Here is a 23,352-nt window from a genome sequence, read left to right as displayed (position 1 = left end):
TTTTCTGTTCTCTTCTAATATAGCAAGTTCCGATTGTAAGGCAAGTTCAAAAGCGCGGCCTGTCTTGTCGGCCCTTTGTGACCCTTCGCCATAACCGACCGTAGCTTCTTCCTTGTCATACTTTGGTTTCTTCCGTGGTTTTTTCTGTATTGCAACCGCATTTGCTTTCAATTTTCGTTTTCGACGATTTTCCAATTTTTTGCATGAATCTGACGCACTTCCAAAAACAGTTCTGTGAAATTCGGAACCTCCGTGATATTCCGAGTTATAATGTACGGCTGACATTCCGATTCTTCCTTTATATGATCCGGCCAAAGAGTAGTTGATGCGTTTGCCGCCTGTGCATCAAAGATTATTTTAATAAAAAGGAAATAGGCCCAGTAAATCTTTACCTAAAAACTTTGCCACCAAACTATTGAATCCTTCGGCAGCATTGGTTTCGTAATTTGCTAACAGACTTTTAACGTTGCTGGCGAAGTAATCTTGGCATAATCCCACAATACCTTGAAACAGTTTATCCGTCTTCAACGCATTTATGAGTTCGATGCTCTCTTGTGTTGTATTTCTTTGGCAAAAGTATGAAGAGCACTTGTCGTGCTGACCAAAATAATGGTATGGGGCGTTCATGCAGTCCTTTTCGAGGCTACTCAATTTTATACTTCTTTCAACATCGGAGTCGCGCCAATACTTGGCAGCCATGCGAATGCCTAAGCATATTTCCATACCTTTGACAGTGAAGAAAAATAGGTGAAGTTTAAACTAAGACATAAGCGTAATTCTAAGGCTATTCTAAGATTGGTTACGAAAGGCAAGGAATGTTTAAAATTGAGACAACGTTTTACAAGTCTATGTGGTACATTCTTATTTTGACGTGTGTAGATGTTACAGCTCGGCCCGAAGGGCTGGTATTTTCACTCGTCAAATTAAAAATTTGGTACCACATATACGCTTTGTGTAAATACGCAATGTAAATGCATACAAGCGAATCGCCATCTACATTAACGTCGCACGATAATGTAACATACCTTTTGATACAGTCATATATTTTCGATTTTTGGGCGTGTATTTCGTATTTTTACTCATCGCTTTGTAGCTCTTTCTAAAATTTTTAAACAAATGATTAACGCATTCGTATTTATCGATAATTATGACAGGATCTTTGTATAATCTTAATTCACGCAGTTCCTTATAAGTACTAGCATCACCATCTGCAACAAGTATAGGGAATCTTGCACCTAATTCCGAACAGTGCTTAAAGCCTTCCACTATAATGGCAGTTTCCATGCTACTTGACGGACCCTCAAAATTAATGTTGCATGGATGATCGTTTGGTGGGCACATTGCTGCATATGAATTTGCACATGTTTGGCAATACTTATTCTTGACACCAACGTAAATGACTTTTTTAGTACGGTAGCCAACTAGCACAGCGCATCCTGAAAGTGACGAATATCCTTTTCCATATGACCTTTTTCCCCAGCTTCCATCCGTTATGACTATAATTAGAGCGTTTCCACTTGAATCCACATCACCTGAGGCTTTGGCGAGTCTAATTTCTTCTTTCAGTGCTTCATCAACGCTCTGTTGTGCGAGTTGCCACCAATCCATTTGCAATACTTTATTGCTTAGTTGAAACGTCTTATCACTCATACACGGAATATCGAGATGGGCACAAAACTCCTCTAAATTGTAAAATCCGCAGCCGATAGATGTTATACCCAATACCGCAGCTTTATTGACATTCAGTCCGTGCATATCTTTTTCGCAGGTGCTAACATTTCTCTGAATACCACAAACCCGGCATCTAAACGCAAATATGGTCCGTAATCCCATCTTGGTTTGCTTAACAACGTCCATGTCATTGAAGTTACACTCATCTTCAGAGTGTGCGTTAAGGTACTTGATTTGGTTGAATACAAAATTCATGTCGGCAATTCTTCGGCCAGTAACAATTATTGGATTGTTAGTTGCGTTCTGTTTAATGAAAAACAGATCGTAAATTAGGTGCGTTGTATTAAAAATTTCATAGAAAGGTTGTTGCTATCAGAATGACTTCCCTCTGTCGTATAATAATTCAAAGCAAACGAGTATCAATCTAGTTTTACATTTAACCTTTTACGGAGGGCTATGTGATGACATGTAATCTGTTATCGACAAATACTACAAATATCAGTGACAAGTTTTAGAGATCCTTAGCAAATTGTATGTAAAACAAATGTAGATTTGACTTTTTGTACCAGAATCACTACTTTTTCAATTCAAAAAATTACAATGATTATTATGGTTGCCGTCTGTGAAAGGTTAAATAAATGTCTCTATCTCTAATTACTAGAAAGATCATCTTACAACATACAATAAAGGTTATCAACGTAAAATCGATAGAGCAAATAATATTTACACCGCTTATTTCATTTTCAGTCATGGCGTTGACGTTGTTCAAATTTAGCCCTTCATTTCCATCAGCCAGCTCACTCTCAGCATCTCCATTACGTGACTCACATTGACCCTAAAGAGAGGTCGTTACTTTTCAACGCGTAAAAGATTTACTTTTCATTTTACCTCATCTAATTCGTTACATACATCTATTTCAATCGATCTTCCAGAATCAAATGAAGTAGCGCCTTCTTCCTAAATAAATATTCTATTCAGTTATTTCAATGTAAGTGGAGACGATTCTTATCTATTTGTACATTACTTTGATGAACTGACAACTTTTATTTCAAAACAAATACCAATTTTGCTTATGATTTTATACAAACTCTTACAACAATAACTTCTGAGGTAATACGGTCTTGGTCCTCTTGTATTTCGATCACCGTTTCTAATTCATTGCAGTCATCATCAACTTCAATCCAATCATCAAAATCAAATGTGCTATTTCCGTGGGTATCCAACACGCTTTCACTCTATACGAAGTCAGATAAGTTAGCATTGGTAGCATAAACATGATTCAAACTTAATATAGGATTTCATGATATCTAAATTTTTAAAATTGAACCATCAATGATGACCTATAGGCAAACCGGGGTGCCTATTGAAAAAACAGAGTAATTGCAATAATGATAATCGATGAAAAAATGATCTAGCAGGAATCGATCTGCCTTTTATATCAATTATTAAGTATTTCAACATTTGAATTTGTTGATTCACAATTTACTTTTCCAACGTTGAGAGAGTTAATCTAGAGGTTCCCGAATCAAATACTTCGATCAATTGTGTGCTGTTATCACACAAATATTTGAAGTTTGAGAGAAGAGAGTGCACGTAAATTTTTTTTTGGGTAATTGATTGCAAACCGGTTATGTTATGCACATATAATAGCGACACAACAATACAGTAGAAGGTAACGAACAACGATTTGTCCTACGCTGTAACTTTCAGCTGTTTTGTTGTCGTATGCGAGCTTAGACTGAACATCTAGGCTTTACCTTAAAGATTTGTCCTTTACCACTATGATTACAACAAAATTATTGTAATCAATTTAGTTTTCATCTGAAAATCGAAGTTCGCTGCCTTACATATGTGTGTGCACGTAATGTGTTTTTAGTTTATTTTAACGATTGCTAATACCTTCGGGGTCGTACCGTTTCGATTAATCAAAATACAAAATTGGAAGCACGTCATTGATTAGGTGCCACCTTCTTTTATTTTGAAAATGTTGAAGTTTTATTTTTACAAGGACAGAGACCCTCAGTGTTTCCAAATGAAGACAGGGTTTCAACCAAAGAATTAGTGTTGTAAGTTTGAGCTACTTCATATCACATGTTACGATACACAAACATTCAATGTTTACTACAAGCAAGGTCGTATTATAAGGTAGTCCAGCATCAATTTACACCACTCTTTGTTGTTTCAAAACATTAGTGCGACGACATCTGTCGTCAGTTTAAAAATCTTAGGAATTTCATTTCTATCGACAAGAAGTAAATCGATAGAAATGAAATTCAGTTTTGCCAATAAGGACCCCGGGGTGCCTATAGGCCATCTTGAGCAAATCGGTTAATTGTAGAATGAGTGTATAAATCGGCACAGCAATTTTCTAGCGAATTTTAAATAAAACTAAAACACTGAAATACATCGAAATAAGTTGTGAAAGATGTGCGACGTAAATATCCTCCCTCGGAGTATGTGTTCGTTGTATTGAAGCAATTTAGTGCAACGTTCTCAATTCGAATACGTTACGGAGTGCCGGTACTAATCGTTGATTAGTAATCGAATTGCATTATATGCAGTTTCGCTACAAATGAACTGATTATGAGTTTAGGATTTTTAGACTTGTGCACCGTACGGTCTGTGTGTGTATTTAGATGCGCTTACTTCCAGCTCCAATTTTTTAAACTCAGCAAAATCCGTACGATGTTCATTGTCACTCAAGCGATAATCTTTCCGATCTTGTGACCGGGCACAGTAATTATGTTCATTTGTACATTGCGTTTGAATATATGAATCCCTCAAAGAAGTGTCACTCTAAATGAATTGAATTTTAACCATTTTAGTTGTAACGAAAAGCGAGGAAAAATTGTTTTACCTCATTCGTGAATAGATTGTTTTCATTAAAAGTTACTACGTTGGTCGGTGGCGTTAAATTTTCCGGATTTTCAGTGTTTATATCCTCATCAGACTGAATACGATTCTCGGAAGCCTCATTGTCAATCTAAAAACGTAGAGTTGTAAATATTAAACAACGGCATACAATATCAATTTTGGCCTACGATGAGGGGCGACATTTATTATAAGCGAATCGACAACTCGACACGTCGAAACATCCGGGGGAAATTTCTTCTACGCTCGGAAATAATTATTTTAACTTGAAATGACTAGAACCTTTTACATCTGAGAGTAATGAATTTCTTTGAAAAAACTAATAGGGGAAGAAGAAAGAATGGGTATTTACGTTTCAAGCACAACATACCTTGCACTGAGCCTGTTCATCAACTCGCTGACTTGAATTTACTTTCGTTTGTTTCCTAAATTAAACGAAAATTTGATCTGCTCTTCATGAAATAGTGTTCGTTTCTACCTCATTTTAATTATCCCTCTCCAGTTAGCCGCCTGTCGCTTGTTTCTTTTGGCACGATTTCTTTTGTTTCCCATTTTCCGGAACCGCAAAGTCGTGTTTTTTATAAATTCAATTTTCTTTTTTTTGAAAATTAAAAACTTGAAAGACATAGGTCTACTAGTCTACTTTTCTATTCAAGATTTCATTTATTCATTCATTCATCATCATTCATTCAAGAAATCTAGTTTTCCTGTGACAGTTTAATATTTTCTGTGGTAAAACAATTTCACTTGAAGTCCGAAGGCATTATAAATGAATACGAAAATGGAAAACACTCGTCGATCGCAACGTACTCCAAAGCCGAAAAGGGATCATTCCGTGAAACAAAAAGTAAATTCACTTACTACTAATGCCCCATCTTCGTCAACTCAAATCTAATTTGTGTGCATAGGGGAAAAATGTCTGCAAGACAACAACTAATGGACCCACCGCGGAAAACGCTACGATTTGTAAGAAGCAAGCAACCAGAAAATCTCGAAAGCTTGGTACGTTTACAATTGACTGTTCCGTTATAAATGGGGAGAATCGAATCGAGCTGGAAGATTTTGTGAGTTTCGATCGGTTAACTTCTTCTTACTAATTCCAGTCAAGATTATAATTCGTTGTTTATGTCACACATTTTAGAAATCGTACCTGCAAGGAAAGATTAAAGTCGGAAGAAAGCGTAACGATAAACGCGTTAAGGTAGAGAAACAAGACGAGAAAATATTGATTCATGCTGATGTTTTCATCGAGAAGAAGTATATCAAATACTTGACGAAATTATTCTTGAAGGAGAGAAAGTTGAATAATTTTATTCGTGTTGTCAATGGGAAACGGTCCTATTCTTTGAATTATTTCTGTAAAGAGAGCCAGTAGTTGCTGTTTCGAACTGAAATTAAATTCATTGAAGGATGTTTAGAATTTTTTCATTGTACAGCTTGTATAGCGTTTTAGCTACTTGTCCATGAATTAAGTTCCTACGTTTGTCTGCTAATAAGCTCAGAGGGTTCAAGCATTTAAAAACGAAATTTTTCATCAGTTTGTTTCGATGGCGATCAGTCTGCCGGCTGTGAAAATTGAACGATACTCAAGTCCATAAGAGTACGCCTATCATACACGTATGTGGGGGAAATGCTACACTGAGACAAAATAGATGAAAATCTCGCCTGTTCTGTGTAATTTTGAATCCAGGTAATCTTGAATGACTGCCCATATATCCCTTATGAAAAGTACAGTTGTGTCATTGTCATTGATTACCTGAAGACAAAGATAACCAAAACAGATGATATTTTCAATTCTTTGTTGTTACGGACATATTAACAACTATTAACAGTTGTCATATACTGAATTCTTGACTAGGTATTCCGACTACATTTTTTAACCCAATACATGGATTTTATTTTACTTTAGATTTATCGGACCAAGAAACGCTCTCTAACTTGGCTTACTAATTGAACAAACTAAGTAATCCACATAGTCAACGATTTACTCAAATGACGTAGTAGACTTTGCAGTAAGACACAAATGTCCGATATTTTCATTTCACTGAAAACGAATTGCAATTATCCTAAAAATAAAATCCAATATTATCGCGTATTTACATAAACAATTGTAAATAAGTAAGCGTAAGCCGGCAGATTAAAAGAAAATGACTTAGCACTGGAAGGATGTTTGGCTCATATTGAAGTACTGCAGTGTATCGATTATTCCAAGGAAATTTTGTTCATGATTTGTTTACGATTTGTTCACTAGCCTATTTTCAAACACTGCTTTGGAGCATGATACATCAGTCCATTTACCGGAAACCCTCGAGATCTTGTTTCTGTTCCCTACAATATGAGAATGGCTTAATCAATGCGCTGAAATGAAATACTGGTTCATAACGATCCATACGATGGTGAGGTAATTTTTGATATCTGCCGAGACAGTGTACAAAGTCTCTACAGGTTGATCCAAAAGTGCTACTATCACGAACGTCGGAATTTCCCCACACTATCCTTTATGTTATCGCTAGAAGTATTTTTCTATTCAGAAGAAGAAACTTTATGTAACTACTTCCTAGGGCCTTTTGCGTGCGTCGTGAGCTAGGCTCAAGTGTTATTTTTATCGATTTTGTCAACTACAACCGCTGAACTGATTAACTGTCTGTCGTGGTACATTAATACTTGTGCTATTCACCAACTTTGAAAAACCAAATGCGCGCTGATAAAGTCGGAAATACTTCATTTGTTTATCTTTGCACTGCCAATTTATGTGGAGTTTACGTAAGAAGTAATTAGTTAGCAGTAAGCTGATACATCTGCAATACCATCTCGGAATGTATTGTAGATTAGCTTTTTATGCAGAAATGTCGTAGATACAGGTACAGGTACGACAACCGATTACAGTGAGAGAAATTTTTCACAGTAAAAAGTTGTTCTTGCACCAGTTCGTATATTTTATTATTTTCTGGTAATCTAAGTGTGTCTACTAACGTGTATTTCCACCGAATTATATTTATGCACAGTTTTTACTATCCTCTCTTAGTTCTGGATGTGACACGCAGAATTATTAAAGTTGAATTCAGAATTACGTCAATTTTCTTAGTTAAATTTACTTCAACCAACAGCAAGGCAACTCTCTAGAAATCGCAAACACATTTTTTATAAAATTAGGAGGTCAAAAATTAGACAGTGCAAAACTCATTACACTTTTTAGATAATGAAATTCGCAAGTGGACGCTGTCCAATTTTTGGCCTCCTAATTTTGTAAACAGTTTGTGTGCGATTGCTAGAGAGCTGCCTTGATAACAAACACCTTGAAAATCAACATTGCTCACAAAATATTACTTTGAGTGGAAGTTGCACCCACAAAAATGGCAGCTTGCAATCGCTTGACGATTGTGTATCTGGTGGAAGTTGCATCCACAATAATGGCAACTTGCAATCGCTTGACGATTGTGCATCTGGTGGAAGTTGCATCCACAAAAATGGCAACTTGCAATCAATTGACGATTGTGCATCTGGTGGAAGTTGCATCCACAAAAATGGCAACTTGCAATCGATTGACGATTGTGCATCTGGTGGAAGTTGCATCCACAAAAATGGCAACTTGCAATCGATTGACGATTGTGCATCTGGTGGAAGTTGCATCCACAATAATGGCAACTTGCAATCGCTTGACGATTGTGCATCTAGTGGAAGTTGCATCCACAAAAATGGCAGCTTGCAATCGCTTGACGATTGTGCATCTGGTGGAAGTTGCATCCACAATAATGGCAACTTGCAATCGCTTGACGATTGTGCATCTGGTGGAAGTTGCATCCACAATAATGGCAACTTGCAATCGCTTGACGATTGTGTATCCGGTGGAAGTTGCATCCACAAGAATGGCAACTTGCAATTGCTTGACGATTGTGTATCTGGTGGAAGTTGCATCCACAAAAATGGCAACTTGCAATCGATTGATGATTGTGCATATGGTGGAGGTTGCATCCACAAAAATGGCAACTTGCAATCGATTGACGATTGTGCATCTGGTGGAAGTTGCATCCACAAAAATGGCAACTTGTAATCGCTTGACGATTGTGCATCTTGTGGAAGTTGCATCCACAATAATGGCAACTTGCAATCGCTTGACGATTGTGTATCCGGTGGAAGTTGCATCCACAAAAATGGCAACTTGCAATCGATTGATGATTGTGCATATGGTGGAGGTTGCATCCACAAAAATGGCAACTTGCAATCGATTGACGATTGTGCATCTGGTGGAAGTTGCATCCACAAAAATGGCAACTTGTAATCGCTTGACGATTGTGCATCTTGTGGAAGTTGCATCTACAATAATGGCAACTTGCAATCGCTTGACGATTGTGTATCCGGTGGAAGTTGCATCCACAAAAATGGCAACTTGCAATCGCTTGACGATTGTGCTTCTGGTGGAAGTTGCATCCACAAAAATGGCAACTTGCAATCAATTGACGATTGTGCATCTGGTGGAAGTTGCATCCACAAAAATGGCAACTTGCAATCAATTGACGATTGTGCATCTGGTGGAAGTTGCATCCACAAAAATGGCAACTTGCAATTGATTGACGATTGTGTATCCGGTGGAAGTTGCATCCACAAAAATGGCAACTTGCAATCGCTTGACGATTGTGCATCTGGTGGAAGTTGCACCCACAAAAATGGCAACTTGCAATCGCTTGACGATTGTGTATCCGGTGGAAGTTGCATCCACAAGAATGGCAACTTGCAATTGCTTGACGATTGTGTATCTGGTGGAAGTTGCATCCACAAAAATGGCAACTTGCAATCGATTGATGATTGTGCATCTGGTGGAAGTTGCATCCACAATAATGGCAACTTGCAATCGCTTGACGATTGTGCATCTGGTGGAAGTTGCATCCACAATAATGGCAACTTGCAATCGCTTGACGATTGTGCATCTGGTGGAAGTTGCATCCACAATAATGGCAACTTGCAATCGCTTGACGATTGGGCATCTGGTGGAAGTTGCATCCACAATAATGGCAACTTGCAATCGCTTGACGATTGTGTATCTGGTGGAAGTTGCATCCACAATAATGGCAACTTGCAATCGCTTGACGATTGTGTATCTGGTGGAAGTTGCATCCACAAAAATGGCAACTTGCAATCGTTTGACGATTGTGCATCTGGTGGAAGTTGCATCCACAATAATGGCAACGAAAAATCGTAATATTTTGAAGCATGTGTGGATTTTCAAGGTCGATATATCATAGTAATGGTCGAAGGAATCATAAATTAGGGGTATCATAAATGCTACTACTTTTTACTTTTATTTTTGCATAAAATTCTATCTGCCTGGTGTACGTGTGTTCGTCTGATTCGTCACTTAGAATTGTTTGGCTAATCGGATTGACAATTTGTAATAAGAAGTTTCGATGTTTTAGGATAAAGCCCACTAGTAATTCAATTTTAATTGTGGCATTTAGATGAGGCTTATAAGCATTTATCGAAGACAATTTTTTTAACAATCAGCTCATCAGAAAATCAATATTTTCGAAAATGACTCGCGTCCATCAAACGTGAATCTTGTTATCTATAGGTTGGTTTCGTACTTGGTGATAGTTGTATTCACGTAAATGACAACGTGTAATTGTTTGACGATTGCTTATTTGATGGAAGTTGCATCCACAAAAATTGCAACTTGCAATCGCTTGACGATTGTGTATCTGGTGGAAGTTGCACCCACAAAAATGGCAGCTTGCAATCGCTGGACGATTGCTTTTCCTAGAAAATGTATAATCACCTAAGAAACAATTTGCGATATCGTTTGGACATGAATTATGGGTGGGCAAACTAGCTTCCTGAAACGTTTCAGCAGTCGGTCACATATTGTTATTTCATTGGGGAAGTTTTTGTGAGGTTTTAGGTTTGACTGTAGTTAGACTTGGGCTATCCTTCCATAAATGCTACCTTTTTATTTTCAGTCTACTCGTTGTGCTTGTGAGTACTACATTATTTTGTTATCATTTCATGAATTTTTACACGATTCTTTTGATCTTGTACAGTGAGAATGAAGAAGAATTTATTTTCCTGACAATGCTTTGTGGAACCGAGTCGCTGTTGTGGTTTGAATTGAGCCGTCACGAGATCTTAATTTTATCATAAATTGTACTCTATGCATATCAAAATTATAACGTTATTCTTCGTGAAATAATTGAGTTTGAGTATATAAAACGAAGTAAATCGATAGAAATGAAGCATTCAAATACGATTAACTTTCTTTGCAATGCTCTGGTATATTTGAGCAGATGCAAAACCTCATATCGTTGCATCTAATGAGAGTTGGATTGTATCAAAGTGAATGGAACATGAATGATATTGACTGAATTGAGCTGAACAACTGGTAACGATCATTTTACATGTGTGCTATTTCCTTGATATCAGTATAACAAATATACCAAAGAATATGCGACATGTCTGATCTCGTTAGGACTTCTAGGCAAAATTCTAAAGATTGTCCTACTACATAGCATAATGGCTGCTGGAAAAATGTTCAAATTCATCTTGTAAATTTCTAAGTCAGTACAGTACATACTTTCTAGAGACCGAGTAGAGTGCCGGTCTGTAGTCTTGCCTTGTTGTATGTATTACGCGAAAAGTGAACGAATCCTAAAACAGTCTAGTACGTATTGCATATATGAGCATCTATGATGACGTCACTCGCATCAAACTTTTACTTGATGATTACCCATGTTATCCATGTTTTTTCTGGGAGTATCTTATCATGATTCAAGAAATCAACCATCAATGACCACACAGCACTACAATTTGACGAGAATTATTCAAGATATTAGTCTATTTTTTGAATAATAATTTCCCATACAAAATTGGCTGTCAAAAGCTACTTCATGACCTTAAGTGAAGGTACCTAGATGAAATATGTTGTTTCTTTGTTGTGTCGTACTGAGAATAGTCAATTGAAAACTATTTCAGATACTACTACTTACACAAAGATTACAGTAGAATGGAGTTTCACTGTGTTTTGCTGACACTCGTAAACGATAAATTGAAAAGGAAGGTAAGCCTATAAGACTCTTACGTAGATTTAGAGCACATAGGGAGAGGCCTTGCTTTTGGGAAATCGATCTCTAGAATTTGCTGAAACCTACGAATGTCTGTAACAGTCAGAAAACATCTAAATATTCCAAAAATAAGCTTTGATTGATGATACAATCCTGATTACATTTTAATTTGTCTAAACTACCACATCTTTTTCAAATCTATTCGTTTGCTATTATATCAGACGACGACATATTACCGCAAAGACCAACAGGCCTGTTTCGCACGAAATGACTTAAAATAGGCAGAAATCGAAAAGGCAAACAGACGAAAATGAAGATGGAAAGGCAAATTTACAAATATATATTTCGAAAAGAAACGAGACCTTCGTCAAAAATAAATCAACGGATGTGGTATACATGGTTTTTAACGTACAATTTTTCACAGAAGAGACAATGGAAATAATGTCGTAGAATCCTTTTTTCTTCGTCCCCTTCAATATAAATTGAATTTCACAAAAGGTATTGAGGATGACTTTTAAAATTAATTTATTTTATTAGTTGTGTTGCGAAGAAAACAAAAATTTTAATAAAAAATCCCGAAAAATTAGTTCAGGACAAAGGATTCAGGATTCAGGTTCAATTATTTCCAACAAATTGACAGGGTAAATTTAACTCATTCAATTGTCATAGTTATAATTATTATGTCAGACTGGAGGAAGGAAGGGTACAACATCATGCGCTGCACAGCATAAAATGTTGATATGTTCGCTAGAAATCGATTTAAAAATGTTCACAGCGGGATGTGTGAAAACTTAATAATGAAAATATAAATTGAATTTTGGCACAAATAATTGAAATTTGATTTTTAATTATGTTAGTGTCAAGAATGCAATGGGAAAACATAGCTAACGCCGACCCGTACGAAACACCTATTCGTATCAAAAGCCTTTAATGTGAAACTCTTCATTTCTCTTACTTCATTTTCTTCTCTGCTGAAAAACTATTCTTCCTTTTAAATCACTTACATTATCCACTCTTTGCCTTGTTATCATATACAATTAAATTGCCGGAGGCAATATAGACAGCCCCGTACGAAGTCAAATTTCATAAATTCCTATTTAAACAGCTATATACCGCTATATTTACCTATATTAACCTGTAAATAAACATTTCACAGAGGAATATGCTATTATATAGCTCTATATGCCTGTATATAGCTCAATATAGCTGTATATAGGTATATATAGATGTCCATATATGGAATCCCTGAAACCCCTCACACTTAACACATTATTTCCATGTTAACAGAAACTCTCTAAGCATCATTTTTCCCACTTTATATCGTTTTACTAAAATCCAATATGGCCGCCGGCAGCCATTTTGTTAGGAAACCGAAAATTTTACCGACGCTTTACATTCGTTAATACCTTTCAAACAAAAAAAAATTCATGAAATTCGGTCAAAATTTACTCGAGATATTGTCAAAATACACCACGTTCACTGTACTTCCGAGTAGCCAGATAAGAGCTCACTCCAAGAGACCTAGCTCACGCTCCGGAGAACAAAATTTCATAAATTTTTTTTCCCCTGATTGGTACGGTCAATACCTATCTAATAAAGCTAAAACAGACGAAATATGTTCAAATGTGGCCGACCTACAAGCAAAAACTGCTTGCCGCCCTGTGCCTGTTCCACACCAAGGGGTCTAACTCACGAGTCGGTCATCCGATTTCCATAAACTTTTTTTTTGTCGATCGGTATTGTAAATACCTTTTATTTGACGTATCACTAACAAGTTTAACGTTTAAATGTCCGGAGATATCTTCGAAAAACCGTAAAGCACTTATTGGGCCACAGCTCGGGAGGGGTCGATCCAAAATCACTCATCTTCGAACTTAGCCTGTCTTTTGACATTACCAAACGGGAAAAAAAAGAATTTTCAAAATCGGATGCGTTTTACTCAAGTTATCGTGCAGACAGACAGACGGACAGACAGACGGACATTTTTTTTCGCGGATTTGGCATCTCTAGACAACCACAATAGGTTTCCCCTTACTCAGGGAGTCCAATTCGACGTGTTACAAACGTATGCGTAAACCTATAAGACCCCAGTACTTCGTACGGGTCTAAAAAGACTGAATCAGCCAACTCACGCTAAACAGAGTACGTAAGTGAGTCCATGTTTTCCTGCAAGTTATTTCAAACTCATAAGATGTGCTACATTGGATCGAAATTCTATCATTTTTTAGCACAATATACAAGATCCATATCGAAACACTAAACCACAATTTGGTTATTGGTCGATTTATATTACTTCAAGAATTGACCGTATTCAGCTGCAAAGATTCGTGAGGCGTTAGTAGAAAATCGTATACTTATTTTAAGGTTAGACATGACTGCAAAAACAAACCCACAACGAAACGAAAACGAAACATAGAAAATGAATGTCTATAGCAAAGCTACGTAATGTCTACAAATTTCACGTAGATTAAAATAAAAGGAAAACGAACAAGACCAACTTAACGGATGGCTACCAGACTCTCTTAAATGCCGAGAAAAATGACTGAATAATATAACTATGTCTCGCCGATGGCGGGTAAGTCCATTGACACATTTGAATTCGTTTGATGTTATATGAGATTGAAATAAGTGTTTTATAATTGCAAAATTTTTCCGATGTAAGAAATTTCGATTAGTAGGCAAAACGTTTCTGTCTTCTACACAATGAATTCTGTTGGGTCAAGTGCGTTAGTTGGGTAAATAACCTCGATACTCGATACACACACTACTTTACGGATAACAGCGGCCGAGTGAAAACTTTTGTTTGTAGATTTTAGCAAGTGGCTCAGGGTGGTTCCATTGGACAAAAAATCAGTCATACAACATTTTATCCCAAAACCTATAATTTAGCCGCTGTGATTTTGATACATTGTATTGAGGCAATTCACGCAGTTAGTGCACTTTGAATTTTAAGAAAACGAGTGACTGAACAATTAACTGTGAATGGCGTTAAAAAAAACCCTCTCCGTTGACTTAATTCTATAAGTTACACCACAGCAGAGTAAAATGAACCAGGCAGGAGCGGGTAATTTTTGGCATGTCAAATACACTGTATGCAAATGAACTCAAATAAGCACTGACATAAATAAATTGAATTAATTTTATTCGCAAAATATAAGCCTACTAGATAAATCAGGTTCCTAGTTGAATCAAGCGCTCATGCCTGGTTTATTTTACTCTGCCGTGGTTACACGCTAAATTCAAATACTTCACGAACAGAAGCAGTATCTTCAGAGATTTTCAGAACGAATGATACAAGAAGTGTGGGTTCTAGAATTGAATGTAACAGGACCCAATCCTAGTCGACACCTATTCGACTGTCTGTTGATCTCAATTTTATTCTTACCATATTCAGCGAGATTTTTCTTGAGACTAACAAATTATCTTCACATCTAGAGGCCTTCAGCAGTCTGTTAATGTTATGTGTGTTTGAGATTTAGGAAATCTCAAAGCCTATAAATACCGTTGTTACGCAATTTCTCGAAGGGTGTGAAATGACGACCGTTCTTTTTATTGATTGATTTCGATGAATTGGAAAATTTGCCTTAGGAGTTGTACACAAGTGATGTCACGATATTTTATCAGGCCCAGATTGATAGTGGACTACTAATTTGCTAGAACGGCGTCACGTTTTCTATTACACCTTTTGTATCCCTCATGGCGTATACTCATTTGAGTACGACCCCCACATTCCCATTAAAATGGTTTATTTTTGTCGTCGCTGTCAATAGCAGACGATACGAGTCTTTCAAAAATTTTCATCTTTCTCATCTTCTGAAAATATGCTCATTAATTTTGTCTGAGTAGTAGACAAACCAATGACCATGTAATTTAATTTGTTCGTTAGAAAACACAACCGGTGAAACAACGTTCACCAAGAGAAGAACAAAATAATTTCATCTCGGTAAAAGGGAAAGACGACACGCATGTTTATTTTGAGAAGATGATTGTGCTTTTATGAAACACAACGAATTGCTTCCTAAGAATATGCCGCTTTTCTCTATTGCTCGTAACAAGACGACGAAGTAAATTGTTGTTCCTTGTTTTCATAATTAATTAAAATGTAAACACTTTTTAATGATTGTGTACATTGTATACGCAAATACCCGAGTATTAAAATATTCCATGTAGTTGAACTGTGTTTTTAGGGTTTGAAACGGAAATATAATGGAGCGTTGAATATGCATGAAAAGAAACAGAGACCGTATCAACAACTCAACACTTCTTTTGCTTCATTTTGAAATATATTTTTGTGTATAGTACACCAGAGACAGCGCGATATATATTGTATGATGGCTGAAAATAGCGAAAATTCATTATTCAATTCGATGATGGAAGAAAAAACCCGCAATATTCCTATTGATTTATCAACAGGAAGGCATATGTTTCGGAACTCTAACAATTTTGATAAAACATAAAGTTTGTTGTGTCTTGTGTAGTTGCTACATTTGTAAAGAACAACTTTGTTGCAACACCCTTTATATACATATTTTCCGGAATATTTAACTGCAACGAAAAGTTAACGCGAACACATTTTCAGAAAACTTTCGTGTAGTTGCAAAGCACAAATGGCATTTAATATGTCATCACATTACAGATAGGTGTGCACAGTGCACACATTATGGGTGTACACGGTATAGATTATAAGCTTATATTACATTTACCAATTTTTGAAACTTTTAAATCAATGATTTCTCGTCTTCATTTCAGTCTATCGTTAGATGAAGAGAGACAGAAAAAAACGTTAGCATCAGGAATCACAGCATCAGTTCTCTTTTCTCAATTCTATCTCAACTCTACCGATAGAGTACGATTCACCATTTCACTGAAAGATGTCGCTGCCAATGTTAACAGAAAAATTATTTATTACTGTTCCAGAATCCTGAGGTCATGTGCGTTACGATGACATTTTTGACTAAAATCAATGAATTATTTTTCTGTTGACATTGGATTTGTTGCAAGGACATCTTTCGAAAAATGATGGCGAACCGTACTCAATCAGGTAGAATTGAGAAAAGAAAACCGATGCCGTAATCATTCTCCTGTAATTAGATTAATAACGATGAGAATTTTAGCAATTAGGAATTTAACGCAGAAAAAGAATTTATTTAAGACTCATCCTCGTATCACGAGTGGAAACATATTATATTCTACTGAGAAGTGTTTTATCCACCTTGATCCTTCCTCATTGATGTTCCCAATTCCATATGATATCTGGTGCCAAATTCACATCATAAAATAAATAGTCAAACATACCTACTCGTTTAAAATGTTTACAAAGCACACGGTGTGAATAGAATGTGTTTTCTATCCGAAACCAATTTCAACAATATAATAGAGATTAAGCCTCAAATTGTATTTCTCAACACCTTGTTTCACATCTATACACTCACGGAAATAAGATTAGGGATTGGATACGTATACCGTATGTCGTTTGAAATCTCTTTGATGTTAAAGGAATACTAAAAACGTTTTTCGAATAAAGTTCCATGTATCCAATTTTTTTTTTTTTGGTTGTAGGAGGCTTTGGGCGAACTGTCTGAAGAAAAAAAGAATCTGAGGGAAAATATGTCTATTATGAAAAATGGGAATATTGTCGACCCACGTCGGCACGACTTAAAAACTTTTTTTTATTTATTGCTACATTTTATATTTTATTAATTTATTATTATGCTCGAAGCAATAGGAATGCAAATCTTCCGTCATGCGAACATCAATTCTAAATACTTACACGGAAATTCTGTGAAGTGAAATGCCAATTTTAGAAGAAGAAAAATCTGAGCCTGACCAAAATTGCGGTGGTTTCGGTGCTTACCAACAGAACAATTTTTTATTTTATTAATAATAAGATTCCCTTACCCTGCATATATTGGAAATTGTTTCAATTTTCCTCTTCATTTTTGTGCCAACATAAAAGAAGACGAAATAAATTTCACACACGTTTCCAATGCTAAATAACGATTTCCATATCCTGTTGTATACGTACATATTTCGACGAAATTTTATTTTTAAATTCTAATTTATCGAAAGCACATGTTAGAAATGACACAAGCAAATGAAATTGGATTTTAAATTCAATTTATACCCAGGAATTACGTTTATTTACAAAATCTTGCGAAGTGGAAAGTGAATGAGTGTGGCTGCGATACAGAAACAAGCAATTTACAGACTTACAAAGCTTATCGATTGTGTCGAAGGAAAATTTCAAGAATGAATTTGTACAAAAATTCGTTAAAGTGTTCATAGTGTTACTATAGTATGTAGTTTAGTTTTAGCGAAAGAGGAACTATAACGTTATCGGAATAGTCATTTACTATCGACAACGACGACGACGAAAATAAGCCATGCACCTGGTGCTAGTTGGTGTTCTTTTTATAACAAAATGTACTTTAAAACTAATGAAGTAAAATATTTCATAGCACAGATTAGACACTTGGTCTTGCCATTTCTCTCATAAATGAGTAACGGGTATGTGCCACGTTAGCAGCCTTACTTGTTTTTAATTTTCTCGATTTTTTTTAATACGAAAAATTTGTTTGAAACAAAAGAAGGAGCAGATTTAATGATGATATCAGCGAAGTTTTCCCAAATTTTTCAGATTTAAAAAAATAGCGAAAATTAAGAAAGAAATGTGAAAGTTCAGGAAAATTACTTCCTAAAACCCGTCTTTGTCATATTGTGAACCGTTTGCTGTTTATAATTGGTTGAAACACAACAATGTTTGAGCTCAAACATTAACTATAGTTCTAAGGTTTACTCCGGGAAATTTATAGATATTCAAAAATTGCTTTTATCGAGAGCATCGACGCTGTACGCCTTTTGTTGTTCGTTACTAGTTTGTGAAAGCTATTGTCAAACAATCTACAGCTAAGGAAATTCGAATTGGAAAATTTGATATTTGATGTTGCTGAAGAAATGGTGACCCAGTTAAGAGATAATATGTTTTCAGATCTTTACAGAAAACATTGTAGAAAATTCCATTTTACTCCGTTTACAATGTTCACTTTCGTGATATTGTCTTACATATCCGTATAAAATTCACTCCAAGATTGAACTTTCCATGAACATTATTTGCACATAAGGACGGGTGGCAAGCCGTACATGCTTGTGCACATAACTCTTCATCATTTTTATTGTTTTATTGATTTAAACAATACGGTTAAACGAAGCGTGTTACCGGTCTGTTGCGTGACTGGTGACTGTGTGTATCTGTGTACTACCTTGCAACTGTCTTCAAATCGAATGAAAAATGAGTTGTTTGGTCCGTGCATATCTTGACCAAGATTTTACTTTATTTTTTACAGAATTTCCTCATTCAATTTTAACAATTTTTTAATGGTAGCGAAACTCGCAAGAATAAAATGAACAGAGGACCAACGATTTAAATATTGCTTTGTTTCCCGATTAAAACACAAAGTACAAAATTGCCTTACCACTTAAAGGTTTCCACATTAAACGATTCTGATTTCTGATGATAAATTCGTTCGCGTTTTGTCAGCTGTTATAAAGAACCAATTTATTAATGTTCCAGTTTCTACTTTCATTAGTTATTCTAAAATTATGATAAATGGCATCAGCATAAGCGACTCGAGACACTTCTCTGACAAAATGTAGACTTATTGTGAGCGTTGTGTAATACTTACGTAACGAAATTCTACAAGAAAAAGAACGTTCGGGGATATTCGATTCAAAATGGTTACGTTCATTGTTACAGTAACGATTAAACATTTTGTGAATGACAAAATACTCAAAATGTGTTACGAAATCAATCAAATAGATTTGATTTTATCGTTAACAATCAAATGAATATTGTTTTGCATTATTATCACTTCACTAATTAACGTCAGCATTGAGAGAGCAAAGTCATGCTTAAAGTTTGTGTCTTTTGTTAACTTCAATCTAAATTGAATTTCGGATGTTAAATATGAGAAGTTCAAAACTATATCAATTTTCAATAAGCATTTTAACTTCTGATTCTTGGCAAGAAACTTGATCTACGAATTTGTCCAATTAATTGTCATTCAAAGAGAACTAATGAACAACGTTCATTTAACCTGCCATGCCACATACGTCTATTAATTTCTTATTGATAACGACGACAAAAACAATGACAAGCTCTGGGTAGTATCGTCATTCATATAGTAAAATGCATGTTAAAAAAAATTGAAGTACAAGATTTGAAATCAATTGATTAAAAATACTTTGATACATGGAAGTAATAGAGCCGATAATGATACTGGTCATGTGCTTGCTGTATGTAACATGTTAAGAGCAGGATTTGTTAGAGTTTGTTTTGACGTGTGGGAAGTATGGAGATCGAGCCGGCAGAACATAATAAACAGGACAATATAACAGGTCCAATTGAATTACGTGAGATAACTTGAAACAATCAGAAGATATTATTGCTATGCCTGAGAGAAATCTACTGTCATTTGCACATGTCTTTTATTATTAAATTTTTTAGCCAGGAAATGTAAAAACGTGGCATGAGGGGAAGACTGTAAGTGACGCATTTTGTGGCCGTAAGCATGGAAAACATTTTACACTTTAATTGTCTACAGCGTAGATTTCTCTTTTCATTTCTATGCTTATATTCTCTCCATTATAAAGTGATAAAAGTAACATAAAGCGAAAACTTAATTTTTTATCAATGTCAAGCGTTAGTGGAATGGCTTAAACGTTTTACCACATCTAACCCTTATTATTGTCTAACAAAAACTAAAAAGCTCATTCGTTGAAAATGTGGTCACACAAATAAGAGTGGGAAATTCAAATAAACATAAAAGAAATTTTATTAGAAACTTTTCCTTCCACGATATGTATAATATTAATGTATGTACGTTACGTACGTATTATGTTCATTCAATTTACACTATACATATCGCAAAATTCATAACTCACTTAGTAATAATGGCATGTAGTAGATATCTGCTATAATACTACGATTAATAAACCGACGATTTATTTTAACTGTATGTAACATGTAATATCGTTCCTATTGTGATACGCTGGCACAGCATGCTTTTATGTAATAAAATTGTGTGAATCGTGAATAAGGACTTTCAAGAGCTTTTTTTATTGATTTATTTTTAATGTCTAACGTAATATCTTAGACAGCAAACTGCTGAGCGTCTACATTTTATTTTGTTTCAGAAAATAAATTGAATGTTTTCAACAGAATTGAGGTACTCGTTTTAAAGGAGAAGAGAGTTAATTGTGCTTTAAATATCAGTCTGCAATCAACATCATAATTATTTGAATTGTTATGATCATTTCAAGTCTAGTACTAGACCGTGACCATTAAGAACATTAAGAAATAAATTTCAATTTTCTTGTAAATCCTATGTGATTAGCAATTGGGTTATCATCGAAACTAAAACACTAACAACATCATCAAAACTAAAAACTATTGCTGTTGAATTATAGTAGATTACTTACCAATGGAGTGACTGTTGGAAATGGTACTTCTTGTCTTGTAAGACGACGTCGAGGTCGGTAAGCATACCATAAGCCATTTCCATCATTTGTCCCATATTTCCAAGCAAGGTATTTTACTTATTTTACTCAAAAACTTGAAAACTTTGACTTTCTTAAATTGGAAAAAATGTTTGTTCTGTTACGGAATATGAATGTTAACCTGTCACAGACGGCAAGCATATTAACAGTCAGTTTATACTATCAACTGATCTATTACTTCATTTAATCGAAGATTTTCAGAAATTGATTTCAGAAATCTTTTACTTCATTTGATTTGAACATGTTTTTTTGCTATATCAGACCTCATCAGTCAGAGCTTGTCGTTTATTATAGCTGTCGTTGTCGATTACAGATGACAGCCGTCTGTAACAGGATAACAGCAGTAAAAATTTTCAATTTTTGCTTATAACATATCGGACACGTACCATGGGACACATCAATAAATAATACTGATGTCAGCTTAAAAAGTGCGGTGAGACTGTACAAAAAGTGGAACACACATATGATGAGAAACCATGCAAAAATATCGAAAAATACCTAGATTAAAAACTGCGATCTATGGATATTCGTCTTTTAAGGTAGATTGGGGATGATTCCAAATAGGGGACCGTCCAAATGTCTACCGAACTTGACAAATGTCTTCAAAAAAATTTTTTTTCCTCGAAAGCCTGACCAACATTTTGTGGAAAAAAATTTTTATCATGGGAAACAAAATGGCATCGATATGAGGATTTTCCTAAAAAGTGACCAGGTAAATTCCTAGACTTTGAGTTCACCGCATACTGTCAATCCGAATTACATTAAATGAGGGCTTTTTGGAAATCTTGAGTCAGTGACTTTCGAATGCTGCGTGGTGGGCTTAAGACCGTTTCCTAGATGTCAACATCACTTTAGAATTCAAACCCAGCTATGGATGTTGTGGATTTATGCAGCGAAATGTTAATTCAATGATTTAACGCCAGAAGTGTTGTAAGTGCACAATATAATTGTCTTTTCAGTTCTAGAACCAGTAGATTTAACTATTTTTTATCAGATTTCTTCCGTGTTTGCCTAGATTTTTGTCATTCTCGAGATAATTGGAGGTCAGTTCCTGGAGGTTAATAATAATAATTGGAGGTTTTCACAGTTTTTCGTGTTCAATCACATGATAGTCGGGTCTCCCATGTCAATCCGCTCGCTCAACGTTATTTGAGCTTTTCAGTTATCATACATCATTGGGAGTGAAAATTTGGGGAACAAATCGTAATTTTTAAAAATCGAACAGAGCCACTTTTTCTGTCACAAGGGGCTGGACTATGAGATAAAGAGAAAAAAAAAATCGCAATTTAAAGCGAGCGGATTGACACACACAAGGGACTGGATGAAATGTGGAAACACGACTAACTGCAGTTTTCTACGCGGGTTATCGAAAAGGGCGAAGATTGGTCGATACAAGGCTAGCGGAAATTTTCTCGTTTTATTCGTTTTTTTATGCTCGGCAATAACGCACAACATTTAAATTTAAGTATCGCCATTCTAAAGAAAAATGTCTAAAAAAAAAGTGGAAAAAGAATCACCGTTTAAATGCTTAACAATTTTCACAATATTTTCGTCGGATATCTAACATCATAAAAAACGAAAAGAAAAAGAAATTATGACCAAAACGTGGAACTGAATTTTATTTCTTATTTTCGTTTTCATTGTCTTTGGATGGAGTAGAAAAAAAGCAATTATGTTACCGTATTTGTTCAGTGATTTTTGAAGATGTATACCGAAAAGTCATTGAAAAGGAAATTCGTTTCGAATGGCCGAAATAAAACACCCAAAATAACACTATAAAAATGAATAATAAAATGGCCCGGTGTACACGCTGGTGGATACATTTATAATGACACCATGGTAATAGGCAAACGTAATACATTGTGTTCTTGATGCTTTACAGATTTTATTGAAGGCAGGAATTTATACCAATGTAGTACGTGAATGAAAAGTTTATTAATTACGAGCACTGTCTAGTAACGAATTTCTGTGCCCGCTTGTTATATTCAAATAATTTGAAATGGGATTGGCATGTACCTTGCTAAAGTTTGTGTGTTATGTAACAACATTTCTGTCGACAAGAACTGAATGGAATCGGAATGACATGTAATTCAGTTGGATTTTAATGGCCATAAATTCCTACCTAAATCATCGGTACGTAATGGATAAAAACCACAGCCTCACACTGTCTGTAAATTGTTCGTGAAACCAGAAATTCAAAATGCTA

At 35.4% G+C, this 23,352-nt stretch overlaps 2 protein-coding genes across 3 annotated transcripts in view; both read left to right on the top strand.

The window, feature by feature from the left end:
• LOC119073884 (GTP-binding protein Di-Ras2) overlaps positions 1 to 23,352 on the top strand; it is an 89,674-nt gene that overhangs the window by 34,755 nt on the left and 31,567 nt on the right. The gene's annotated exons all lie outside the window — the stretch shown is intronic.
• LOC119073897 (60S ribosomal protein L22-like) lies at positions 5,242 to 5,917 on the top strand. Its single transcript, XM_037179786.1, has 3 exons — positions 5,242 to 5,389; positions 5,451 to 5,606; positions 5,684 to 5,917. The coding sequence occupies exons 1-3, from the start codon at positions 5,312 to 5,314 to the stop codon at positions 5,915 to 5,917; spliced, it is 468 nt and encodes a 155-aa protein (XP_037035681.1). The 5' UTR covers positions 5,242 to 5,311.

Source organism: Bradysia coprophila, unplaced genomic scaffold (assembly GCF_014529535.1).
Source record: "Bradysia coprophila strain Holo2 unplaced genomic scaffold, BU_Bcop_v1 contig_138, whole genome shotgun sequence".
NCBI classification, from domain to species: domain Eukaryota; kingdom Metazoa; phylum Arthropoda; class Insecta; order Diptera; family Sciaridae; genus Bradysia; species Bradysia coprophila.
This window is presented reverse-complemented; position numbering and strand designations above follow the sequence as displayed.

Coding starts and splice junctions, on each gene's coding strand:
- LOC119073897 (XM_037179786.1), top strand. CDS start 5,312: ATGAATACGAAAATGGAAAACACTCGTCGATCGCAACGTACTCCAAAG. Junction 5,390..5,450: donor ATCATTCCGTGAAACAAAAA/GTAAATTCACTT, acceptor TTGTGTGCATAG/GGGAAAAATGTCTGCAAGAC. Junction 5,607..5,683: donor GAATCGAGCTGGAAGATTTT/GTGAGTTTCGAT, acceptor CACACATTTTAG/AAATCGTACCTGCAAGGAAA.